Genomic DNA, 17,078 nt, shown 5'->3' with positions numbered 1-17,078 from the left:
TTTCTCTAACAGCTTGATTTATTTACCTAAAATAGGGGGCATGCCAGTAGATAAATATCCTCTAATGGACAAAAATATCAGGATACATGCTTATTAGTAACACTGTAAAACTTTATAAAAGTATTTAAACTTTTATGAACATCTATTTTGAGTCTACTAAAGCTGTCTTACTTTCAACAACTTGATGAGTTATATAAATAAGCTAATGTTTTATTTCTCTTATCTGAAATGTAAAGCCATAAAAGGTTAAAAAAAACTTAGAAAAATAATGTCGCAAAGTTTCTTAAGCAGAACTACAAATGTGCAGCAGTGCATCAGCTCCCTCTTTAAATATACGTTTACAGGCCTATTTGTACTTATCCCAGGAAAGAAAGCATAGGAATTGATTGAAGTATTAGACCTTAAAGTTTTCTGACCATTAAATTGGTTTTCAGGGACTTGCTTTCTATTTGCACAAATGAAGTCTACTCAGTAAAACAATTTAGATTCATTTCATGGTGATGCTTCTGTTATGACCTTCCTGCTGCCCATATGCTTAATAAAAAGAAAATAAAACTTGTACTAAAAAATAAAATTTACAATATTCATATAAGCAATTAGCATTTTAAACTATACAATATTTTTATTAATACAGCATCTTCGTGATTTAAAAACAAACCTACTAAGACACCAGAGATTCTACTTAAGTACAATGAAGTAAAAGTTATTCGACGAAGCATTCAATTTAGACTTGTTTATCATAAAGAACATACTTCGTACATGCTTTTTCTTAATGAGATGGCAGAATGACTAATTTCCCCACTTCAGAAAACCAACATACCAAAATCTACAATTAAAAGATAAAATATTAAAATACTCATACTTTTATATTATACAAGCACTGTTCCCAAAACTCCATGTTTCAAAATGTGAATGTGATTTAATAGTGTGCTCTTAAAAATTATTTATAAATGAATGCCCCCAGTAAAATAATTTTGTTAACTGCAAAGTTTTAGCTAAGTATTTTACGTGACCACTTCATAATAGATTTATTGGGTTATTTTGTTATGATTTGGCAAAAGGAAGCATACAAACATTTTCTTGCTTATTTGCACCAAAGTAGGCCATCTTTGTCATGTATTTTTCTCATGCACAAACAAAAATCAAAGTAACTTCAGGTGACAGTATTACACAATCACCAATTATTTCATTGTTTCAACTGGTTATAAATGAATTCATTTAACTCATTAATATTAATATTGGAATAACTGTTGGATAGCCAAAATGGGTTCAATCATATTCAAGGAAAGCTTTCCTTATATACTTAACCAAAAAAGAGAGGGGTATACCCATGTCCAGAAAAAAATACCTTCTTAATTTAACAAGCAATTACCTAAACACTAAACCATAAAATTTTATAGGCCTCATTATTATCTTTATTTCCACAGTGTTTGTTTCTGAAAGTCATTAAATTAAATGGGTCTTCAGAAAAGTTGGATACTCTTTGACCTTATACAAAAGTTAATTTTGTAAGGGAAGTTAGGGCTGCTTAGGAAAGCACCTAAATTTTCCTCAATATTAATTGCTTTTTAATTTTAGTCTTTATGTTCATATTTTCTGGCAGAAGATTTAAAAAATTCATTATTTTTTAAATAGTACATTTTCATCTTCTAATTAGCAATCCTAGTCAGTTTTTATTTTCTGTCAAACCTTCAGTACACTCAATAAAACTTTTCTGGTCTGCATTATATTTCTTTAATGTAGAAGCCCAGCAAAGGACAACAATACTCTAAATGAGGCGCAAGACTTAACTTTATGGAAAGTTGTTAAAAATTCAATTATAAAGGGAAAATGATGCCTACTCCAAAGGAATGGTATAAAAGGGGCAAAATCATCAATTAATTACTCTAAAAATTATTAAAAGCTTAATTAAAAAGCCAAAATGTTAATAATACACATTCACTTAAGCCCCTCCTACTCATCAGAGGTAGGCCCTGGGGTTATGTTGAGCACAAGATACTCCCATTATATAAAGCTCACAAAATAATAACAAAATATATACATTAGATAATTAGATGCAAAGGTATAAATTTCAAGCTCCTTCATAAATGCATAGTATTAAATTAAGGATAATCTAAATAAATGGAGGGATATACCATGAAATAGAATACTAAAATTTATGAATACATCAATCCTTAAAAATATAAATGTATATATAAATATATGTATACACACACACACACACACATTCTTCCCAAATGATATTATAAATTCAACTCAATCTCAAACCCCTACCTTTCTATAGAAATTGACGAAGTGACTCTAAAATTTATATGGAAATACAAAGGACTCAGAATAGCCAAAGTATCTTTAAAGAACAAAGCTATAGAACTAACACTACCTGACTTCAAGAACTTCTAAAGCTACAGTAATCAACAGTGTAATACTAGAATAAAGACAGACAAACAGATTAATGGAACAAAATAGAGTCTAGAAATAGACCCACAATTATACGGTCAAATGATTTTCAATAAAAATTTCAAGGAAAATCAATGATGGATGAATTTTTTTTAAGAATGGTGCTAGAACAATTGGATATTCCTTTAGAAAAGAAAATTAATCTCTAGCTCCTACCTTACACCATATACAAAAATGAATGATAGATATAGGCTGAAATAAAAATTCTTAATCTTAATCTTTAAAGGTTTTAGAAGAGAACATAGACTAATATCTCCAAGACCTAGGAGTGGGCAACAGTATCTCAGACAAAATATCGAAAGCAATACTATTAAAAAAAATTAATTAGACTTCATCAAAATTTAAGACTTCTGCTCACCCAAAGACACCATAAAGAAATTGAAGAGTGAAGCTATAAGCAGGGAGAAAATATTCGTAATGTTCTGACAAAAGATTTATATCCATAATATGTAAAGAACTCTTACAACTCAACAGTAAGAGAAACAATCCGACCAAAAATGGGCAGGACTTACACAAAAAATAAGAGAAATGAGCAGCCAATAACTACATACACATACACACACACACACACACACACACACACACACACACATTTTCAATGCATCAAAACCACAACAAGCTGCTACTATACAATTACTAAAATGGCTAAAATGAAAAACACTAACAACACTCAACGTTGGTGACAATGTAGAACTAGAACTTTCATAGACCTCTACTGAGAATGTAAAATGCCCCAACTGTTGGAAAATGGACTGTGAATTTCTTATAAATACACACTGACCCTTTGGTCCAGTAATTCCACTCCTAAGTTTATAACCAAAAGAAAGAAGACACATTCTCACAAGAAGACTTATACACAAATCTTCATAGTAGTATTCATTAGGAACCATATTTGAAAACAATCCAATATAAAAATAAACAAAATGTGACAAACACTATACAACAGAATACTACATAGCAATAAAGAGGAACAAATAACTGATAAATTCAAAAATCATAGATATATTTTACAGAGTTTATGCTGAATGTAAAATGTCAAACACAAAGAAATGGACATTCTGTGATTCCATTTATGAAGTTCTTAACTAGGTAAACTGATCAAATACCAGAAAACTGATATATCAGAACACTGATTGCAGGGGCAGAGATGCCTAAGAACGGACATAGGAATTTCTGGATAAACAGAAATGTTCTACATTAAGATGGGTATAGAAGTGACAAGACTTTATCTGTTTGTCAAAATTATGTATAACTCAACAAAACAACTATAAAAATAATACATTATACTAAGTGGATGTAGGGTAGGGTATGGGTGGGGGTAGAGATGAAATGGCAGAAACATGGTCAAGTGTTGAAACTGATAGGCCCATGCGGTTCATTATTCTATTTTGTTTACTTTCTAAATCCTTGATATTTTTCAGAATTAGGTTAATATATGTAAACAATATATTGCTATGTACCTGTCTTTTGGAAAAAAATACTACTTTTGGTGTTTATTCAGTGTTTCTTATTACTAATAATAAAGTTGACAATGATAATGATGATGATGCTATTCTACCTACTTAATATATATTGTATACCAGGTATTATGTTCATTATCCTGCGATAGGTAAGTCAAGCACAATCGTTGCCTTCATCAAGTTCACAGGAGTATAGAGAATATTAATAAGGAAATAAAATATAAACTTATAAGCCAGAAACTAGTGATTGTTATGAAAGGAAAAAAGGGTGCTGTAATACAGAATACTGGTTTAATCTTTGTTGAGCAGTCACCATGTGACAGACATTGTGCTAAACACTTTAAAATGATTCCCCTCAAGGACAGATAATACCAACCCACTTACATATGAGGAAACTGAGTAATAATTGTATTATTATATCTAGTTAAAGGTAGAGCATCATGGAATTGTGTTGCTCTCTCCACAATACCTGACCTGGTATCAATGGCTGTTCTAAATTAAAGTTTGAGTGGGGTTTGTAATGCTGAGTTTGATAACAGGAGATATTGTTCTTTCAAGAATCTAACTCTTCAGAAAAAGTTTGTTTAACTTCATTATTATGCTGTAACCAGATAAGTCAACCTACAAGAAAGTTATGCAGGTTATAATGTATTCCATATTTCCATCGAGTCCCTCCATTCAGTCCACTTTCCAACAAAAACAAGCTCACATTATGCTTTTCTTCAAAATTATCCATTGGCCTCACATCCAACTCAGAGGGAAAACAGCAAAGTTCTAACACAGGGTTCTACCACTTATACCCTGGTTTCAGTCACTACGGTCTCCTTACTAGCCCCCTAACAAGCCAAATTGTGCCCACCACAGGCTCTGTGTACTTCCTTTTCCCTCTGCCTGGAATTCCCTTTTCCCAAGTTTATACATGGCCTCCCTCAGTTTCTTCAGATATCATACAGGACTTTCCTCACCACTCTATATAAAACTGCACCCCATTTATCTCTGTCTCCCTTACCATGTTACTTTTCTTCCTAGAGTTTACCATCACATGTTGTATCTGTCAACATCCACATGTAGTTAGCGGCTATCATATTGGACAGCACAGCCTTAGAGAGTGTTAACAGTGCAGAGGTAAGAAAAAGGAAAAAAAAAAAAAAGCTTGTCAGTGAGTTAGCAGAAGAGGTAGAACAGCATGCTGTCACAGAAGCCAAAGGAAAAAAAGAATGAAATAAGATGCACAGTTAAGTGGAATAGGTGGGGTGGAAGCCAGACTGCAGGATGTTACAGTACAAGTACAACGATGCTTTTAGGAGTAAACCATCCAATTGAGAATATTTTCAAAGTCTACATTACGAGAAGACATAAAGCACTAGTCAAGATACAAAACAAGATCAAGCAAACAAGTTCTTAATTAATGAAACTCAGTTTTTGTGGACCTCAGACTGAGGTGAATATTGGTGGCATGTCAACTACCAAATAAAACAAGGCTTATGAAACAATGCCTTAACAGTAAAAGATATGATGATCCCAAGTGATGCTTTCTAGTCTTCATTCAACCAACAACTCTGTAAATGTGTAGCAGGTTGCTTAAATTCTAGATCTCTCCATTTAAAATGACAATTGGGACTATATCAAAATAAACTATTGAGGGGTGCCTGGGAGGTTCAGTTGGTTACAGATGATAGCTGTATTTGTGGTGAGCTTAGCATAACAGAAGCTGAATCACTATGTTGCACACATGAAAATAATAAAACTGTGTGTCAACTATACTCAAATAAAAAATTATTCAAAAAATTAGTCAGGTAGCAGACCAGAGCCATGAATTAAAGTTCGTTTGAGAAAATAAACTTTTNAAAAAAATAAAATGACAATTGGGACTATATCAAAATAAACTATTGAGGGGTGCCTGGGAGGTTCAGTTGGTTACAGATGATAGCTGTATTTGTGGTGAGCTTAGCATAACAGAAGCTGAATCACTATGTTGCACACATGAAAATAATAAAACTGTGTGTCAACTATACTCAAATAAAAAATTATTCAAAAAATTAGTCAGGTAGCAGACCAGAGCCATGAATTAAAGTTCGTTTGAGAAAATAAACTTTTCCCTACGTTCCTGTACCTAAAGACACCTGCAGATTGAAAGTGAAAGAGTGGAAAAATATTTATCATGCAAATGGATGTCAAAAGAAAGCTGGAGTAGCCATATTTATATTGGACAAACTAGACTTTTTTGTTCTTATACTGTTTTTATCCTGCTTTGGTATCAGGATAGTACTGGCCTCATGGAATGATTTTGAATGTGTTTCCTCTATTCCATTATTTTTAAGATTTTGGTAAAGATTGTCTTTTTTTTTTTTTAACGTTTGGTAGAATTCACCAATCAAACCATGTGGTCCTGGACTTTTCTGTGCTGAGAGATTTTTGATTCCTAATTCAATTTTCATTCTTATTATTGGTCTAAGATTTCCTATTTCTTGGATCCAATTTCATGATTAAATCATGATAATTTGTGAATCTTTAAGAATTATCTGTTTATTTAACTGATTTGTTAGTATATAACTGTTCATAGCAATCTGTTACCACACTATGTATTTCTGTGGTTATCTGCTGTATTATTTTCTCTTCCATTTCTCATTTTGGTTTTTGAGTCTTCTCTTTTTTTTTTTTCTTAAAGCATTGCCAATTTTGGTGTTTTTTTTTGGAAAAACGTCATTACTTTCAATGTTATGATATTGTTTATTCTGGACTCTATTTTATTTCTGATTTTCTTTGTTATTTCCTTTCTCTACTAAATTACAGCTAAATATCATCTTTTTCTAGTTCCCTGTGGTGTAATGTTGTTAATTTGTACTTTTTCTCTTAATACAAGCATTTATAGCATAAATTTCACTCTAACATCTGCTTTTGCTGCATCCCATAGGTTTTGGAATATTGTGTTTTCTTTTTCTTTTGTTTTGAGACATATTTTGATGTGCCATTTGTTTTCTTATTTGGCCCATTACTTATGCAGTAGTGCCTTTAATATTTACATATTAAATATTTAATATTTACATTGTAGATTTTCCAGGTTTGTTTTATTGTTGATCTTTAGCTTTGTACCATTGTAGTTGGAAAATATACTTGACAAGATTTCAGTCTTCTTAAATGTGGATTATTCATTACGTCTCTTTTTATGTGTGTACTTGAAGAAAATGTGTATTCTATTTTTCTTGAATAGAATGTTTTACATACACATACACACACACACACACACACACATTCTTAGAACCATGTATTCTGAAGTATGCTTCAAGTAAAAAATGTTCTTGTTGAAAAAAATAATAATTACTTTAACTGAGGGTAGTCATTTAAAATAAAGCACATCAGAAGGGAGGTGGGTGGGTGGATAGGTAAAATAGGTAAAGAAGATTAAGAGCACACTTATGATGAACACTGAGTAATGGTGTATAGAACTCTTGAATCACAATATTGTACACCTGAAACTAATATAACACTGTATGTTAACTATACTGGAATTAAAATGAAAACTTAATTTAAAAAAATAACATTAGAAAACCACTTGGGAATATCGAAAACAGGAGTAATTCTAAATCTAAGAATTATTGAAGTAGATGTCAAGAAAATGAGAAAGTGAATTAAATTCATTATGTTGAGTTTCGAAATATGTCTAAGTGTATAGTAGTAATTTTGTAAGGAATTGCATTTGAATGTTTTGCCTATTCTTTAATGTGTCTGAAGGGGTCACAAATTACAAACAAAGTTGTAAGTCAGAAATAAATTTTTGTGGGATCTTAATTGATTGCATAATCGGTCAAAAGTTACCAAAAAATGGGTTTTTACATATTTATCTACTATGAATTAATTTTAAAATTGAGTAATAAAATTTTTTTTAAAAAGTAAAACTGAGTATTCAAATAGATGTACAAGGAAAAACAGATAAATGACAAATGGTCTGCATTTTATTATTAGTACAGTTATATTCTTTTTCAAAAAAGATTATCAAATTTGGAAGCCACTCTGGAAAACAGTTTGGCAGTTTTTATGGAACTACCCCATGACCCAAGGGAAATGAATTATGTGTCTATAAAAAGTCTTACACAAGAATGTCATAATTGCGTCATATACAAAGCAGAATCTTGACACAACCCAAATTTCCATCAAAAGAAGTATGAATAGACAAATTGTGATATATTCACATAATGCAATACTATTCAATAATTTAAAAATTAACTATGGATACTTAGAAAACTGTATGAATCTCAAAAATCTTAAGTGAAAGGAGGCAGACAGAAAAAAGTACATACTGTATGATTCCTTTCAAAAGAACTTCAGGACTGAGTTAAACCAATATATGGTGATAGGAATCAGAACAATAATTGCCTAAGGGAATGGGTACAGGAAAACTTTTACCTTCAATGTAACTATAAACACTTTTAAACAGCAGATTTTTTCCCTTAAAAACATCTATGTATAAGGAAATTTTCCAAACATTTATTTCTAAAACTTTATCAAGGTATAACTTATTTATAATGTTGTACCAGTTTCAGGTACATAATGATCCAATATTCATATATAGTGCAAAACGATCACAGTAAGTACACTTAACATCCATCACCATACATACATATATATATCATATGCAAAACTATATTTTAGGTAAAATAATTAATACTTGTAGTAAGATAAGGAAAACCTCCGTTCTAAAATAGGCATTGCTTACAACAGAGACAAGGACCATTTTTTTTTAATTATAGCAATTCAAATGAAATTTAGAGTGAAATATTTCCCTTTTCACATCTTCCTTTATGCTTCATCATTGTTGAATTTCAAAAATATTAATGATGTGATGATTAAAAAAAATCCAAGGATGACAGCCTTTAGAGATATTGATAATAATAGCTGACATTTTCAAAGCACTTTGTGATTTACATGGCTCTTTAATATAGATTGTCTCATTTAATTATCACATCACTCCCTAGGAGTTAATAATTTTATGTATAATTACTCCCAGTTTAACAATCAGAAAACTGAGTTAATAAGTAGTAGAACATTGGAAGCTAGGTATTTGAACCTTAAGTTCAATACTCTTTCCATGGCAACTCTTTTCTCTAGATAAATACTAAGCTTATAGCTATATAACTTCTCTGATTTTTCTAGATACATCATTAAATGCTACCAGTATAATCAGGACAATAGATAACATATTTGTAAACCTCACTCTTTTTACATACTAAATATTATTAGAAAAGTATTTAACATCTACACTTACCTTGCTTTAAGAAAGTCTTACTCCTGAAAAGGAAAACTTTATGGTAAATTCTATAAAAGGAATCCCATATTTATTACTAATCCCTACTGGAAAAATATCTTCAAAAGTCAAATTGAAAAACCTGTGTGATAAAATATTACAATGTAGGGCAAACTTATAACATGAGGGAAGTAGTTTTGGTAATATTTTACAAAACTTCATTCTCCATTTTAAAAAATGTATCCAACAGAATTAGGCTCCAAAGACATGCTTCACCAAAAGGTGTCATGAGAACACAATATGATTAACATTCATTTAATGATATAAATATCAGGCACCTACTAAGGGTCAAGCATCTTTCCTTCAAATTTTCCATGTCAAGTAGATTAAAGCAAATAAATATTTTCCTTTTCTAATCTGTTAAAGTTTAATTATATCAAATAAGATATATTTAAGAGATGATAATCATAACCATTGAAACTAACACTATATTTTAATAAATATAGCAAATTTTATATACATTTAGTAAACTGATAGTTTAGTAAACACAAATAAGAATCAGATTTCATTTGAGCGATATCTGTTTTAATTATGGAATAATAATTTGCACAGGTAATAGTTTATATGGCTTTGATTATAGTTATTAAATATAATATTCAATAAACAACCAGTAATCAACAATGATTATTTAATGTCACTATGGCAAAACTCATTGCAAAAAGAGGCTCCATCTATTCAAAAGAAAATTAGCAAACTCAAGCAATAATTCAAAGAAGATCAGGAACTGAAACAGCATGCCAGGCAGCACTCTGAAAAATTTGCTGTGTCAAATTCCCAGTGCATCCATTAGGTGTCTATTACAATATCACAGTGATCATCAGGGCCAATAGAGCAAACCACTTCTGAGAAATGAACTGAGAATAGAGAGAATGCTGGTTCTAGTAACTTATCATACCATGGATCATCATACACTTCTAAAATGTAAAATGTCAAACAGCACACCCAGAGATAATATGAAACTTGTATAAATTGCAAAAACATTTCTACAAGTGTAAGTAATAAGTGAATAAATAATCACACAAATTATCTTTTATTTACCACCACCTTTTAAAAGTAGTTTTAAAATTTTCCTTCACTTTGCAATACAAAGTCTTATTTCTTTATATTAAACTTTTTTACAAAGATCTTAAAAATATGTTCTTGTATGGTTGTTCTGCTTATCTAATTTTTTGTTTTGATATGATTCTTTAACAGAGAAAACCGCTCTTTGAGTATGTTTAATAAAAAATAATGAACAAAGCATGAACTGCCTCTTCTCCATATCTAAGCATTGATTTTCCATCTAACATTGTCTTAGATGAGTAGACTCATCCCTAGTCAACACTATTCACATATTTGTCTTTGCCAGAATAACAGTGTTTACCTAAATTTGTTCGCCAAAAACTAAGTCTTCCATTAATTTCAGAAAGATTTGGCTTCTGTTAAGTCTCTCTTTTATGCATAAATTCATGTTAGGAGATTATAAATTGGGGAATTTTCAAACACCAAAATTCCTCTAACTAGGAATACACTAGGTCCTTCCACCCTCTTTGTCTTCTATAATTTTATTATTATTTTAGAAATTAGCTTATCCTCATAGGGGAAGATTTCCACAGAACATGAAAAGATTATCAAAACCATAAGAAAGTGAGTGTTACGTAACAAATTACCCATCTCCTATACAATTCCCTGCATTCCAACCCCTGCTAGGTTGCAATTGTGAGAGTTCTGATCATCTGTTCAATTAATTTGCTAGCGAAGCCTTTCACATTCTTTCCAACTAGAATTTAAATATAATTCAATTCAGAATTAAAGCTCTGGTACATTAACCATGGTTAGCTTCATTCAACTCTCCTATTTAGTTCAAAAGAAGAAAAAAAAAAGTCATTTAAAAATTAACATACTCAGCTGCCTGTTTGTAGTGTTTCAAGTCTTTCTTCAAATTTTTGTTCTCATTTTCTAAAAGCATATTCTGCGTGTAGACATCTGGAACATTCCCAATATCTCTAAGTTCAGTTACTCCCTTCTGTATTAACTCATACCTAGGATAAAATCAAACAAAAGGCTTTATGTTGTTTCTTTCTACTAAATTGGCTTAATTTATGTACAATTCAAAAAGTTAAGTCCTAGGGGATATTTATAGAAATGAGTTGTGGTATTACTATTGTAAAGTAAAAAGTCAAAATTCATAATATATATTTAAATTTTTAAAAAAATAATTAATTGCTAGGTACTAATATAATTATGGTACATATAACCAAACATCTCGCTTGTTCCAGGCACTAATCCAGACACTGGTGATATTAACAAAACAGTCCAAGTCCCCATCCATTCTAGTGTGGAGAGTGATATGTTCTATGAAGTAAAATAAAGCAGAATAAGAGGGATAGAGAGAATGAAGTGGAGAGTGATGTGGGCATTTGTGCTATTTTATATAGGTTGAACACAGAAAGTATGACTGGCAAAGTGCTATTTGAGCAGAGAACTGAAAGAATTAAGGAACCAAGTCATGGAGATACGAAGGAGAGGAGCATTCTTGGTTGACAGGAAAGTAAATGTTAAGACCCTGAGAAAAGGAAGTGCATGACATCTACAATTAAAAGCCAAAAGCCTGTATATCTGGAGTATCTGGACCTGAAGAAAGGGAGAGAGTGGTGGGATGTGGGTCAGGAAGACAGCATAAAGCAGGAGAGAGGAATGTGATTTTACCTGAATCAGACTGAAGCTACTGGAAGTTTCTGAGATACAAGTGATACTCGTCAGATTTGTTTTAAAATTAGTCTGTTGGAGGGAGGTGGGGGGAATGGGTAGATGGGTGATGGGTATTAAGGAGGACATTTATCATGAGCATTGGTTGTTGTATGTAAGTGATGAATCACTGAATTTTATTCCAGAAACCAACATTACACTGTATGTTAACTAAAATTAAAAAGAAAGAAAAGAAACTTCTATTGTTAAAAATATATATATTAGTCTGGCATCTGCTTGAAGAAACTGACTCTAGAGGAGCAAGAGTAGAATCAGAGAGGCTGACTAGTTTGGAGGCTGTTGCAATAGTCCAAAAGAGAGAGAATGGTGGCATGAACAAAGTTGGTAGCAGCAGAGATTATGAGAAACATGTCCCTTTTGGACATGCTGTAAAGGTGGAGCCAACTTATTGGTGGAACCGATAAAGATTTTCCTACAAATCATCTGCCAAGTGTTGGTTAATAAAAGAGGTCAAAGATGATTCCAAGGTTTCTGGTGGAAAAGCCATCCATTTACAAAGATGGGAATGAATGCAATGCGAATTGGGTGGCTGGAGAAATTAAGGATTTGTTCAATGCAATATGTCTACTAGGCAATCAAGTGAAGATGAATACTGGGTATACGTGTCCAGAGCTCAGAGAGAAAGTCAGGACTTGGAATTCAAATTGGGGAATCATCAGTAAACAGATACTATTTAAAAGTCACAAGACTGGACTAGGCCATCTAGGAAGTGAAAGTAAAGAGAGAAGAGAAGTTCCTGGACTATTTCAAGACTGGTAAGAGAAGGAAATACTACCCAACAGAGACTAAGAATGAGAGGGGATAGTGAAGTAGTGAGTGACTACTCACTCACAGCAGCACTGTGGCTCAGGAACCAAGTAAATAAAGTGTTCCAAAAGGAAGGGTTCCAAAAAGGAAGACACGAACAACAGTGACAAATGCTGCATACAGGATGAATAGGAAGAGTACTAAGGATCAGTCACAGAATTTGGCAATGTGCAGCACTGAAAAAAACTTTTAGTAGAGTCACAGTAGAGATGATAGTGCCATTAGAGTAGGTATAAGAGTAGGACATGAGGAAGTGGCAACATACCCTTTCAAGAAGATGTGATAAAGTGGAGCCTAGGAAATCAAGATGAACTTAAAAGAAGATGTGGAGTTCAGGGTGTTTTTTTTGTCTTCTGCCTTTAAAAAAAAAAAAATTACACACACACACACACACACACACACACACACACACACACACACACATTATGCTTATGGGAACGATCCAGCAGAGAGGGAAAAAGCTTAGAGTGCAGAAAAACAGAGAGAGAGAGGGGACAATTGCCAAAGCAATGTCCTTGAGTAGGTAAGAGGAGCTGGGCTCCAGTAGACAACTGGAGGGTTGGCCTTAGATGACAGCATGAATGGTTCAGCCTCTGTGACACATGAGAAGGAGGAGGTCTGAGAACAGAGGTGGCAAGTTAGTAGAGAGGGAGACAGGAGTTATAGAACTTCTATTTCCTCAGTGAATTAAGAAGGAACATCAGATAATCATTTACAGATTTGTAAATAATTATAATTTTAATTATATGTATACATTATATATAGCAATAAAGCTAAATAAAAAATATAAACATAGAAAAACATTTCAGTAATAGTTATTCACAAAGAAATCCCTACAAAGTTTGCTATAGATGAGCTAAACATTTGTTTAAAAATGTTTAATTATCAGCATTTTCATATTATAAATCTTAATTTTATTAATATATTACACATTAATAGTCATATGGTTGTGTGTTATATATCTTATCTGATACTAAACAAGAACAGCAAGACAAGCCTGTGGAATATCCAAAAGGCTAAGAAAATATAATCAATATTAAGTAATATTTGCCACAATTTATAAAACAACAAATAGATAACCATTTAATCATAAATTTGCTATTATATTCATACTTAGAATGTGATTTATACTTATCTCAGAAGATTGATTGATTAAAGTATTCGACCATAAAGTTTTTTTTTTTTTAAGATTTTTTATTTATTTATTTGACAGAGAGAGACAGCCAGCGAGAGAGGGAACACAAGCAGGGGGAGTGGGAGAGGAAGAAGCAGGCTCCTAGCAGAGAAGCCTGATGTGGGGCTTGATCCCAGAACTCCGGGATCACGCCCTGAGCCGAAGGCAGACGCTTAAGGACTGCGCCACCCAGGCGCCCCAAGACCATAAAATTTTTCTGACCATAAAATTGGTTTTCAGCAACTTGCTTTAATACAGAAAAAAATCAATAAAGAAATTATTTTGAAAGAAAAAAAGTGATATGTAGTCGTCTAAATTAAATGCTATGTAAATAAATTAATATGTGGTAAAATAAATACAAATCAAGCATAATACAACACATCACATACTATATCATATATATCTGAGGACATTCAAAAATAATTTATCATGAAAAATTTCTATAATCTTTGTAAAAATATCAAAGATGACTTTAAACTCACTAAAACTATTCTAATACTATTAGATAATTAGGAATCTTAATCTACAAACTCCAGAAATACATTAATACATTTCTCAGTAAAACCAGTATTTCCTACATAAGATTTTTTGGTTTTGTTTCAGGTGTGTGTGTGTGTGTGTGTAAGGAAATATCCTGGCCTTTTCATTTCTTCCTCTTTATACACTCACACTGGAGTAAGACTGAAAAGTGTTCAGATGGGACAAAAGATTGTTATATAACTATTAGGAACAGGAAATAAAATTTACTACCAACAGACCTGCCAATAAAATTATTGCCAATAAAATTACATTAATGGTCTTCATATTTACCATAAGGTCCATAAACTACTTAGAATTACATAGACAGAAAATACGCATGTATTTCAGGAAGAAAGTACAAAGGCTTTCATAATACTTGTCTAAAGAGTTTAATGCCCACTGTCACAAATGACAAATAGCGTGACAGAATTTCAGTGAACACATCAACAGTGTCGTAAGAGCAAAAAATTGCAAGAGCAATTTTTCCTTCCTGATGGCACCCAAGACATAGGATATAAAAGTTAGGAAAACAGTCACCTAGATAATGACAGATATCAAATGAGAATTTTTCCTCCATGTTTTCAGGGACAGTTAGGGAAAATATTTCACCAACTAAGACAAAAATTCCATTAGCTACTGCTAACCCACAGTGCAGACTTTTTTGTGGTTCATAGAAAAAATTCCCACTACATTCACACGTACACACATCTGTGTGTGTGTGTGTGTGTGTGAATGGACAGAAAATAGTTTAGAATTTGCAAAAAATTAAAATTTAAAAAAAGCTTTCAGGATATATGGTCTCCACGTGACTAACTAACTTTGCTGTTATAGCATGAAAACAGCCACAGACAATACTTAAAAGTAAGGTTATGGCTATGTGCCAACAAAGTTTTATTTATTAAACAGAGCAAACAGATTTGTTTGCTGACACTAGATTTAAAGAACTTACTGCAATTACTTTTTGAAGACTGAAAGACAACAAGTTCAATTATACTGCCAAGTTTTTTGTTTACTTTGAGGTTTTTGTTTTACAAACTAACAATGGGGAAAACTTATTATCAACTTTTGTAAGATTAAATGAATTCATAGCAATGAATACTATAAATGTTTTTCTCCGTAATAAAAAATGATAAAAATATATTTAATAGTCCTATAGTCCTACTATGCAGAATAAGTAAAGGTTTCTGATCAAAGTAAAAAATGTTTCATGTGAAATAAAAATATTCAGTACTGTGTAATCTTATTACAAACACTTTGTAATAAGTGATAAGGATACAATTATTTGAACCACAGTATTACTAAACCCATATAATAAAGAGAGATACGAATTTTACTTTAAGATTATTGTAATACACTAAGTGGCATGCTTATATAGGGGCTCTATAAGTCCTAATACCATTATAGTTTCCTGAAATTTAATCTCAATTCAAATTGCTAAACCTAAAAGGATAATATGATATAACAAGCACTTAATTGTTAAGAGTATACTTGGTTCCAGATTTCTCAACAGGAATCATTTCACACTTTGGATTGGACAAACATGTAAGTATTACATGTCCGAACACATCTTCTTAGGAAAAAAGGAACTGAGCCACATTAATTTTTCATTTCATTAGTACTGAAAATTAATCATCTACCTACTTTTACAAAAATGTATTTTCTCATACATTTATAATTATTTCTTAGGGACATTTTTACAAAAATCATTCGTGCAATTTCCAAATTTAATAGGAATACTATTATTTTTCTACCATCCAACTTGCTCTTTTTCCTAAACTGCATTAATGAAAAACAGTTCTCTCCATTAAATTTTTAACTTTAGATATGCAATTTAAAGTAATAAAACTGATTTCTTCTATGTACATGGTCTCAGTAGATGAGAACCAAAAAAAGCAGCAAATAAAAATTACATCACAGATTAGTAGAAATTACAAATTGCGCCTTATATTTAAAATTAGGATTTAGTCCCAAAACACTAAAAACATCTTTCTACATTATAGTATTTCCTTTCCATGATATGGAATGGCTTTTAAAATGGCTCAAACATATTTTTATATCCAATTATTTAATAATATTTCATTAAAGAATGTTGGGTCTCTGAAAACATGCCTGATGACATTACTGCTATAGTAAAGGAATATAAAGACAGCATGCCTGCTGATTTTCATAACCAATAAGTTATTAAAATTTTCAATTATAACAAGAAAATCTGTGTTTAAACATCATTTGAAAATATAAGTCTGCTTATTTTCAAATGAAGAAATATTTATAGAAAAAGAGTCAATCAGTTGTGTGAGTAGAAAAAGGCAGGCCATTATACTAGATATAAAACAAATGAAGTAGTACTCTTGATAGGATGTCTTAATGCAGGAAATATTACCCTTAATAATTATGCAGAATGTATTAGAAAAGTATTTCATGAAAGAGCTTTGTATTATATAATCCCAGGAGATATTCCATTTTCTTGATTTTTAAAAATCCCTCAAATTTGAATATTTAGAAAGGATGTTTGATAAAAACTTCTTTTAAATTGATATCTTAATTATGTGAGAGAGAGAGAAAGAGAGAGGGAGGGGGAGAGAAGAGAGAGAGAGAGTGTGTGTGTGTGTGT

The 17,078-nt window shown here is 31.6% G+C and overlaps 1 protein-coding gene across 1 annotated transcript in view; it reads right to left on the bottom strand.

Moving 5' to 3' along the window:
- SPAG16 (sperm associated antigen 16) overlaps positions 1-17,078 on the bottom strand; it is a 964,037-nt gene that overhangs the window by 922,871 nt on the left and 24,088 nt on the right. The window contains exon 5 of the mRNA XM_034655122.1: positions 11,103-11,240. Within this exon, the coding sequence (XP_034511013.1) occupies positions 11,103-11,240 (138 nt within the window). The remainder of the gene's footprint in view (positions 1-11,102; positions 11,241-17,078) is intronic.

Source organism: Ailuropoda melanoleuca, chromosome 2 (assembly GCF_002007445.2).
Source record: "Ailuropoda melanoleuca isolate Jingjing chromosome 2, ASM200744v2, whole genome shotgun sequence".
Taxonomy (NCBI): Eukaryota; Metazoa; Chordata; class Mammalia; order Carnivora; family Ursidae; genus Ailuropoda; species Ailuropoda melanoleuca.
Note: the sequence above shows the minus strand (reverse complement) of the source record. Positions and strands in the feature narration are given on the sequence as shown.